Here is a 10,682-nt window from a genome sequence, read left to right on the forward strand (position 1 = left end):
AAATACTCAAGTAAGGTGGATCGTGTCTCTAAAATGTTAATGAAGGAAAGAAATTTACCCTTGTTGTAGTATATGGTATATTCTTAATAACAGTTATTTGTAATTACACTTTTACTCAGAGGCTATTGTTTTCTCTATTTTATAATTGAGGAAACTGAGGCTCTTAACAGTGAATTAATTTACCTACAATAATAAACCTATAATGTTCTATAGCATATATGAGAGAAATAGGTTCCAAGGATGCATTTATTTATTTATTTATTTATTTATTTATTAAGATTTTATTTATTTGACAGCCTGAAAACAGCAGGAGGGGCAGAGGGAGAGGGAGAAGCAGGCTCCCTGGTCAACAGGGATCCCAGTGTGGGGCTGGATCCCAAGACCCTGTGAACATTACCTGAATCGAAGGCAGTTGCTTAACCAACTTAGCCACCCAGGCACCCCAAGGACACTTTTTTAACAATTTATTTATGGACCAATACATACTACAAAACTCAATACTTTTAAATGTGCACTTCAGTCATTTTTTTTTTTTTTTAAGATTTTATTTATTTGAACAGAGAGAGGGCATAAGTATGGGGAGCATCAGAGGGAGTGGGAGAAGCAGGCTTCCTATTGAGCAGGGAGCCCAGTATGGGGTTCGATTTCAGGACTCCGGGATCATGACCTGAGCTAAAGGCCGATACCCTACCAACGAGCCATCCAGGTGCTCCCACTGTAATCATTCTTAATAACTTCATAGAATTGTTAAACCATCACCACAATCCCGCTTTAGACAATTTGCCTGTTTTCCTTTTACAGAAATGGCTTTGTTGAGTTATAATTCACATACTACGTAACTCATCATTCAGAAGTATACAGTTCAGGGGACCTGGCTAGCTCAGTCAGCAGATTATGCAACTCTTGATCTTTGGGTCATAGGTTTGAGTCTCATATTTGGTGTGGAGATTACTCTAAATCCCAATTGAATGAATGAAGTGAAATCTTAAAATAGAATGATTTATCCAAATTACCATTTTTAAACATGGAATAGAATGTTAGTGTAAGCAAATCTTGATATTAACACAGTTAGCTTTTCTTAATTATCTTAAGAACATCTTAGTTCCTAACATAGTTTTATTTTGCAATAATTGATCTACAGTTAGTTTTAACTGCATTGACTAGTATTCCTTTTAAAAAATATATGCTTTCCTCTATTTTATTTAAATTTGTATTATAATTTCCAATTTTATATATAAAACTTTTTTTGAACTATGTCCTTCAGATTTTTATGGAATTAATTTATTTGATTTAAAAAGTAAAAATTTTTTTCTCCTCTTAGTGTCTCTATACATTTCATCCTTTTCTTATTCTTCATAATTCTTAATTTTCTGAAGTGCCTGAGTAGCTCAATCAGTTACATGACAATCTCTCCCTCTTTTTAAATTTTTTTTTTAAATAATTATTTATTTATTTATTTGACCGAAATCACAAGTAGGCAGAAAGAGACCAGAAAGCAGACTCCCCACTGAGCAGAGAGCCCGATTCAGGCCTCTTTCCCAGGACCCCGAGACCATGACCTGAGCCGAAGGCAGAGGCTTAACACACTGAGCCAACTAGGTGCCATGCACGACCATCTCTTGATTTCAGCTCAGGTCATGGTCTCAGGGTTGTGAGATGGAGCACCATGTTGGGCTCTTGTGTTTAGTCTGCTTGAGATCTCTCTTTCCATCTCCCTCTGCCCCTCCTCCTACCTTTTCACTCTCTCTTTTCCTCCTCTCTAAATACAACATAATTCTTTTTTTTTTTTTTTTTAAAGATTTTATTTTTAAGTAATCTCTGTACCCAATGTGGGGGCTCAGATTTAAAACCCCAAGATCAGGAGTCACATATTCTACTGACTAAGCCAGCCAGGCACCCCATTAAAGTCCAAAAGATTTTTATTCATACGGTATTTCTTTACATTGTGTCTTTCGAAAACTGACCAGTAACATAAAACTATTTTTGATCTCTACAGCAATAGAAAATACCTGTATTAATGAGTATTTTGATGCTATTGTATTGATTTTATAGATCGGGATGAGGAAGAAATAAACAAACGAGATGACAAAAGAGATATCAACAGGTACTGCAAGGAGAGGCCCTCTAAAGATAAGGTATTTATTGAATAATGTATTCTTTATAACATAATAATTTCCATTTCTCACATAATCTAGACTTATTAAACATAACGCTATCATGAAGTTTATTGGTCCTTATATATCTACATATTACCACTCAGAGCAAAATTTAGCCTATTGTATTTTTATATTTGTAGTTATGTCAGGTAACCAATATGTTTTATTCCTTTCTCCTGTACACATAAGCAAGATGAGCTCATTTTAACTTGTAACATGAGGCAAAGGTCTTTTCTTATTTTTAGCTATTGTATGGACATGGTGTCAATTTCTTACTTTTCAGAGGTAAAGATTATGTACTCTTATCTTTTGCATTTTCTTTAGGAAAAAGAAAAGATTCAGATGATCACAATTAACAGGGATCTGTTAATGGCGTTTGTTTATTTTGATCAAAGCCATTGTGGTTATCTTCTTGAGAAGGATTTAGAAGAAATACTCTATACTCTTGGACTACATCTTTCTCGGGCTCAGGTAATCTGTCATTCATGTTTAAAATGAAAAGCCATTTTAAGTAATTACCTTTTTAATCTCTGTCTACTGGCTAATAGAGATACTGTAGTCAAGAAATAATGGAAATGTGTAAAATAAAAGTTACAAGTCCCTTCATAGTTCTATTCCTTTGGCCTCATGTAATCCTCTAGATCTTTTTGTAAGCAACTTGGTGTGTGTGTGTCTATACACATATATACACGCATGAAATCATTTTATACGTTACTTATAGACAACTTTTTTCTTTTTTAAAGATTTTTCTTTTTAAATTTCATTTATTTATTTGATGAGAGAAAGAGCACAAGAAGGGGGAGCAATAGGCAGAGTGAGAAGGAGAAGCAGACTGCCCACTGAACAGAGAGCCCATTGCGGGCTGGATCCCAGACTCTGGGATCATGACCTGAGCCAAAGGCAGCTGCTTAACTGAGCCACCCAGGCACCCCTTAAGATTTTATTTTTAAGTAATCTCTTCACCCAGTTTAGGGCTTGAACTTAAAACCCAAGATCCAGTCCCATGCCGTACCAACTGATTCGGCCAATGCCCCTGGACAACTTTTTTCATTTAACAGTATAGACCATTTTATGAAAATAGAGACCCACTTTGACCTTTTTTTTTTTTTTTTAAGATTTTATTTATTTGACAGACAGAGATCACAAGTAGGCAGAGAGGCAGGCAGAGAGAGAGGAGGAAGCAGGCTCTTCGCTAAACAGAGAGCCCGATGTGGGACTTGATCCCAGGATGCTAGGATCATGACCTGAGCTCAAGGCAGAGGCTTTAACTCACTGAGCCACCCAGGCACCCCACCACTTTGACCTTTTTATGACTACAAAGCATTCTGTAATACAGATGTACCATAATTGCCTTAACTAAGTGTCAGTTGCTAGGCAATTTCCATTTTTTGAAATTATAGACTCTAATGTAATAAATATCTTTGTACATACACTTTTTTTAAAAAAAGATTTTATTTATTTGACAGAAAGAGAGCACAAGCAGGGGGAATAGAAGGCAGCAGGAGAGGGAGAAGCAGGCTTCCTGGGATCATGACCTGAGCTGAAGGCACATGCTTAACTGAGGCTCCCAGGCACTCATGGTTTTTTTGTTTGGTTGGTTGGTTGGTTGGGTTTTTTTGTTTGTTTGGTTGTTTTTTTTTTTTAAGATTTTATTTATTTATTTGACACACAGAGATCCCAAGTAGGCAGAGAGGCAGGCAGAGGGGGGGGGGGATGCAGGCTCCCTACTGAGCAGAGAGCTTGATGTGAGACTCGATCCCTGAGATTATGACCTGAGCCGAAGGCAGAGGCTTAACCCACTGAGCCACCCAGGCGCCCACTCATGGGTTTTTTTTGTTTTGTTTTGTTTTCTCTAAGATTGATTTATTTGAGAGAGAGTGAGTATGCACATCCCGGGGTTGGGGAGGGACCGAGGGAGAGAGTCTTTTAAGCAGACTCCACACTGAGCATGGAGCCCAATGTGTAGGGCTCAGTCTTTGGACCCTGAATTTACAACCTGAGTTGAAATCAGAGATTGGATTCTTTTTTTTTTTTTTTTTTTTTTTTTTTTTTTTTTTTTTTTTTTTTTTTTTTAAAGATTTTATTTATTTATCAGAGAGAGAGAGGGAGAGAGTGAGCACAGGCAGACAGAGAGGCAGGCAGAGGCAGAGGGAGAAGCAGGCTCCCTGCGGAGCAAGGAGCCCGATGTGGGACTCGATCCCAGGACGCTGGGATCATGACCTGAGCCGAAGGCAGCTGCTTAACCAACTGAGCCACCCAGGCGCCCCCAGAGATTGGATTCTTAACAAACTATGCCATCCAGGTGTGCACCCTTCCTGTCCCCCCATTTTAAGTAGGTTCCAAGCCCAGTGTGGGACTTGAACTCACAACCCTGAAATTTAGAGTCAGCTGAGTCAGCCAGTATATACACTTTAGTATATGCTTTAGTGTTTCTATCAGTGTTACATGTTTTTTATTAACAAAATTTTTTTCAAATGATAATTTGGATTTTAGGTTTATAGAGAAGGCAGTTAAAAAATGCACAAGTGAGGGAGCCTGGGTGTCTCAATCAGTTAAGCTCAAGTCATGATCCCAGATTTCTGGGATCAAGTCCCTCATCAGGCTCCCTGCTCAACAGGGAGTCTGCTTCTCCTCAGTCTGCCTCTTTTCCCTGCTTATGCTCTCTCTCTCTTTGAAAGAAATAAATGAAAAATCTTAAGGGAAAAAAAAAAAAGAGGCAATGAAAAACACAGGTGGAGGGGGTCTTGATTTCAGCTCAGGTTGAAATAAATTTTCAAAAAAAAACACCACCACCACCCACACAAGTGTTTTGAGTGGGAGAGGATAACTGAGAACACAGATGCCACTGATGTTTATCATATGTGAGAATTAGAACACAGTTAAGGCAATTCAGAAATGTATTCTATTCTCATCTTTTTTTTTTTTTTTTTTACTTACTTATATAACAGGTAAAGAAACTTCTTAATAAAGTAGTACTCCGTGAGTCTTGCTTTTACCGGAAATTAACAGACACCTCAAAAGATGAAGAAAACCATGAAGAGTCTGAAGCATTGCAGGAAGATATGCTAGGTTTGAATATATTATTTTGAGATTATCTTATTATGTAATTATTAAAGAAGAAAAAAGTAATAAAATACGATCTTTTATAGGGAACCGGTTGTTACTTCCAACACCAACAGTAAAGCAGGAGTCAAAGGATGTGGAAGAAAATGTTGGTCTTATTGTGTATAATGGTGCAATGGTTGATGTAGGAAGCCTCTTGCAAAAATTGGAAAAGAGTGAAAAAGTAAGAGCTGAAGTAGAACAGAAGCTGCAGTTGCTAGAAGAAAAAACGGGTAAGGAACAGCATTGGGTATCTTGGTACTTTTAAAACCCTGCTGGAATATATATGTGTACACACATATATACAAACCTATGTACACATGCATATCCATACTTTGCATTTTAGTCTAGGCACATTATACAACTCACTTTTGACCATTAAAAGCTATAAAATTCCTTGTCATTTTAAGAATTTATCTTAGATTTTTATATGCATTCTTAGATTCCTTTGTTGTTTTGTATTTTTTTAATCTTCTCCTAGTTCAACTTAGTTTTCATCAGTTTTTGCTACTTTCTCTAATCTATACAATCATCCAAAAAGTGAAACCTGGGTGAGAAGAGAGACTTAGGTAAAATTTAAATGAAGCGAGTGTACTACATCATGCTTTATAACTAGGACATTCGTGGCCATTTTAAGGAATTATATCTGCTTTTTATTTTTCTTAATATTTTCTTAAATTTAAAAAAATATATATTTTTCTTTAAAAAAATAAGATATTTATTTGACAGAGGGAGTAACAGCAAGAGAGGGAACACAAGCAGGGGGAGTGGGAGAGGGAGGAGCAGTCTTCCTGCTGAGCAGGGAACCCAAGGCAGAGCTCAATCCCAGGACCCTGGGATTGTGACCCAAGCTAAAAGCAGACACTTAATGACTGAGCCACCCAGGCCCCACTAAATTTACTTATTTTTAAGAGAGAAAGAGAATATGCAAGCAAGGAGGGGAAGAAAGGGAGAGAGTCCTCAAGCAGACTCCTGTGGAGCACCAAGCCTGATGCAGGGCTCAATCCCAGGAGCCTGAGGTGATCTGAGCCAAAATCAAGAGGTGTCCCCTTAACCTACTAATCCACCCAGGCACCCCTTAGATATTTTTAACCTCATGATTGGAGATTTTAAGGGGTAAGATGGTGAATTCCTTTTTTTTTTTTTTTTTAAACAGATGAAGATGAGAAAACCATACTAAATTTGGAGAATTCCAACAAAAGCCTCTCAGGTGAACTCAGAGAAGTTAAAAAGGACTTCAGTCAATTACAAGAAAACTTGAAGATTTCAGAAAACATGAATTTGCAGTTTGAAAACCAACTCAATAAGACAATCAGAAACTTATCTACAGTAATGGATGAAATCCACACTGTACTGAAGAAGGTTAGCAGTTTTTAAGCTCTTAGTGGTTTTTCTCAGAGCAAATAGTGGTGGGTGTTCTGTCCTTTGTCATATTAATCAAAAGTGATTTCCAAAAGATTGTATTCTTCTAGAACTTAGTTGGAATGTCAACATGATTTATGTGTGTAGACTTCTTGAAACTTCTTGAAAACTTACAAGTTTTATTTGTCTTTCTTTCAGAACCAGAGAGTGAATTGATTTTGAACTTGAGGAAAATAAAACCATTTACTTCTTTTTAAAGCCATTTATTGTTGGGCAGAGTTGAGAAACTCTTTGGCACTATCAAAATCAACTTATTAGTATTTTTTGTCACTAAAAAATATCTGTAACAGCGCCATTATAAACTAATTAAAATGAGAATCTTCCATATCCTCAGTCTCAGAACAAGGGGAGAGAAATCATATTACTGTGCAAGGAATATACTACTAGTATTCCTAATTACCTCTGATTTCTTAGGACATAGATAGCTTTCTTAAATACTACAAACTGTTCTGCATAGAATTGAGGGGTTTCCTTTATAGTTGTCTCTAGTGTCAGTTTTTTTCATAGATGGCAAAATGGGCTATCTAGAGTTCCTGTTAACTAATGTTTATTATAATTTTTTAAGTTATGTTTAAGAGAATCTAATTAAATATTTTGTCTTTTGTGTTATAGGATAATGTCAAGAATGAAGATAAAGATCAGAAATCCAAGGAGAATGGTGCAAGTGTATGATAAAATACGAGTAATGGTGAAGAATGGTGTTAAATAATGTAATATATAAAATCATGATACAAGAATGTTTGAAAGTGATGCATGTTTGATTTTAGTAGTATAAATATCTGTTAGTTCAAATGATGTATAAAGTTTTATGAATGTGAAGAGTCTGCTTTTGAAAATTGCTTGTAATTCCTGGCATTCAAATTATTAAACACTCCTTGAGTGAAATAATTTTGCATTGCAAAATGTTTTAGGATGAACTTTGTTATAGTTTTTAACCCCAATAAAGTTCATCACTTTAATTGATAGTAGTATTTAATTACCAAATGTCTTTTATTAAAATACTTAGAATAATTGCAGTTTTATTTATAGAATTATCATTATTAGGCTTTTATAAAAAATTTTTAGTCTTTTAAAATTTCATTATAAATCATAAAATAGCATGCTGCTTAATTTTTTGCAAGGTTTTTGAATCAGACTTTTTTACTTGTCTTAAAAAAAATCCCTTCTATCAGCCTCTAAACTATTCATTAAAAATGCAGTTCATCCAAAAGACATCAAAAACTAAGAAAGTAATAGATAATTACCATTGTTAATATATATGTTAGACTTACAAAAAAACCCAAATAGTACTGGTGTTAATGTTACTGCTTTCAATTAATTGTTCTTTCCCAAAATAGCACCTATATTTGAATTTTAAGGGGTTTTTTTTCCCTTAAATGCAGTGTTTGTCAAATGTACAGTTTAGCACCAAGCCAGTAGATGTCAGTATGATGTCTTAAGTTAAGCCTTCTTTAATTAAAAATAATTTTTTTATTAGTCTGTGTACTTCCTTCAGAATTTTAGTGGGTATGTAAGAGTTGATTAACTGTTGAGTGAAAAGGGTAGAAAATGTGATACACTCTAAAGCAGTGGTTCTCAATAGGGAGTGAACTTGCCCCAGAGGACATTTAGCAATGTCTGGAGACACTTCTACTTGCCACAGCTGGGTGAGTGAATGCTACTCCATCTAGTTGTTAGAGGCCAAGGATTTGTTAACCATCCTATGTTGCATAGGACAGCCCCTCAACAAGAAAGGATCAGGGGGGCCTGGGTGACTCAATCGGTTAAGTGTCTGCCTTCAGTTCTGGTCATGATCCAACAGTCCTGGGATAGAGCCTTGTGTCGGGTTCCCTATTCAACAGGGAGTCTGCTTTTCTCTCTCCCACTCCCCCTGCTTTGTGTTCGCTCTCTCTCTCTCTCAAATAAATAATAAGTAAAATTTTTAAAAAATAAAAATCTTGGGGAAGAAAGAAATACATGGTTGGCTCACTCACTAGAGCATGAGACTTATTTATTTGTTTGTTTGTTTGTTTGTTTTTAGTGGGGGGCAGAGGAAGAGGAAGAGAATCTTAAGCAGACTCCCCACTGATCATGGAACCTGACACAGGGCTCAATGCCAGGACCCCAAGATCCTGACCTGAACTGAAACCCAAAAATGGAAAGCTCAATGACTGAACCACCGAGGCACCCCTAAAAGGCTTTTTTTTTTTTTTTTAGTTTTTTTAATAAAGATTTTTATTTATTTATTTATTTGATAGAGATCACAAGTAGGTGGAGAGGCAGGCAGAGAGAGAGGGAGAAGCAGGCTCCCCGCTGAGCAGAGAGCCTGATGTGGGGCTTGATCCCAGGACCCTAAGATCATGACCTGAGCTGAAGGCAGAGGCTTAAACCACTGAGCCACCCAGGTGCTCCTAATTTTTTTTTTTTTTAAGTTTTTTTTAAGTTTTTATTTGAGAGAGACAATGAGAGCAAGAGAAAGCACAAGCAGGGAGGAGAGAGAGAGCAGCTCCTGCCTCAGTAGGGAGCCTAACTTGGGGCTTCATCCCAGGACCCTGGGATCCTGACCAGAGCTGAACACAGACACATAACTGACTGAGCCACCCAGGTGCCCCTGTTTTTACATTTCTGATGCATGATTCAGTCATTCTAGAACAACTGAAATTTTAAGAATTTATTATTTCTTACTGAATTTTGCCCAAGTCCTAGTAAAACTGTAAGAACACAAAAAACTCCTTTAAGCAACGCTTAGACTTTATGTATGTTCACATTACATTCTTCTCAAAATGTTGAGTAATGGGTGCCTGGGTGGCTTAATCAGTGAAGCATTTCCCACTTTTGAGGCCCCCTGTCACACTCCCTACTCAGCGGGAAGTCTGCTTCTCCCTCTTCCCCTCACCCCACTCGTGTTCTCTCTCACTCTGTCTCTCTCTCTGAAATAAATAAAATCTTTTTTTTTTTTAAGATTTTGTTTATTTATTTGACAGAGATCACAAGTAGGCAGAGAGGCAAGCGGGGGGTGGGGTGGGGGGGAGGCAGGCTCCCTGCGAAGCAGAGAGCTGGATGCGGTGCTCCATCCCAGGACCCTGGGATCATGACCTGAGCCGAAGGCAGAGGCTTTAACCCACTCATCCACCCAGGTATCCCAAATAAATAAAATCTTTAAAAAAAAAAAAAAGTTGAATACTATTCAACCACATTTTTTTAGTATTTTACACGATCTGATCCCTAACCTACTACATAATTACTTAGAATTAGAGATAACTGGGGTGCCTGGGTGGCTCAGTGGTTTAAGCCTCTGCCTTCAGCTCAGTTCATGATCTCAGGGTCCTGGGATCAAGCCCCACATCAGGTTCTCTGCTCAGCGGGGAGCCTGCTTCCCCCTCTCTCTCTGCCTGCCTCTTTGCCTACTTGTGATCTTTCTCTGTCAAATAAATAAAATCTTTAAAAAAAAGATAACTAATACTAATTATGAATCAGTGTTTATTCAGAAAGTATAGAATTCTTAAACTTTTTAGTCGTTTGTGTACCAGTTTAAGAAGATTTTGAAGTGCTCTTGCTTTTTACCCTAACAATTCTAAAACCTCAGTCATAAAGTGTTTGTAGCTCGAATACGTGGATCATTCTGCTGATGAAGTAAGAATATTAATCCTATTATAAATCCAAGACTTCCTCTAAAGTGGCAAAAGAGAGGGGGTGCCTGGGATTTCAGGGTCCTGGGTTCAAGTTCCACTTTGGGCTCCCTGCTCAGCTGGGAGTCTGCTTCCCCCTCTATCCCTCCCCCCTGCTCATGCTTGCTCCTTCGCTCAAATAAATAAGTCTTTATAAAGTCAGAATTAACTGCTCACTGATGTTTAAATCTCTTAATACATTTGAAAAATCTCAAAGGTGATTTTGGTATTTAGGATGACATCAAATTTTATAGGTTTAAAAATATTTTTATATAATTGACCTCCGCTTATATAAAGAGTTGGAATTCCAAAATCATGGTGGCAGATTTAGGACGAACTAACTAACATAGGACTC

General features: G+C 37.1%; 1 protein-coding gene across 3 annotated transcripts in view; it reads left to right on the top strand.

Moving 5' to 3' along the window:
- CCAR1 (cell division cycle and apoptosis regulator 1) overlaps nucleotides 1-8,156 on the top strand; it is a 67,513-nt gene extending 59,357 nt beyond the window's left edge. For all 3 annotated transcript variants that reach the window (XM_045083437.1, XM_045083436.1, XM_045083438.1), the window contains 6 exons: nucleotides 2,053-2,135; nucleotides 2,481-2,627; nucleotides 5,105-5,225; nucleotides 5,306-5,491; nucleotides 6,415-6,620; nucleotides 7,293-8,156. In XM_045083437.1, coding sequence (XP_044939372.1) covers nucleotides 2,053-2,135; nucleotides 2,481-2,627; nucleotides 5,105-5,225; nucleotides 5,306-5,491; nucleotides 6,415-6,620; nucleotides 7,293-7,352 — 803 coding nt within the window. In that variant the 3' untranslated portion in view covers nucleotides 7,353-8,156. The remainder of the gene's footprint in view (nucleotides 1-2,052; nucleotides 2,136-2,480; nucleotides 2,628-5,104; nucleotides 5,226-5,305; nucleotides 5,492-6,414; nucleotides 6,621-7,292) is intronic.
- Nucleotides 8,157-10,682: the final 2,526 nt, after the last annotated feature.

Source organism: Mustela putorius, unplaced genomic scaffold, assembly GCF_011764305.1.
Source record: "Mustela putorius furo isolate JIRA1106 unplaced genomic scaffold, ASM1176430v1.1 tig00000698_pilon_pilon_pilon, whole genome shotgun sequence".
Lineage (NCBI taxonomy): Eukaryota > Metazoa > Chordata > Mammalia > Carnivora > Mustelidae > Mustela > Mustela putorius.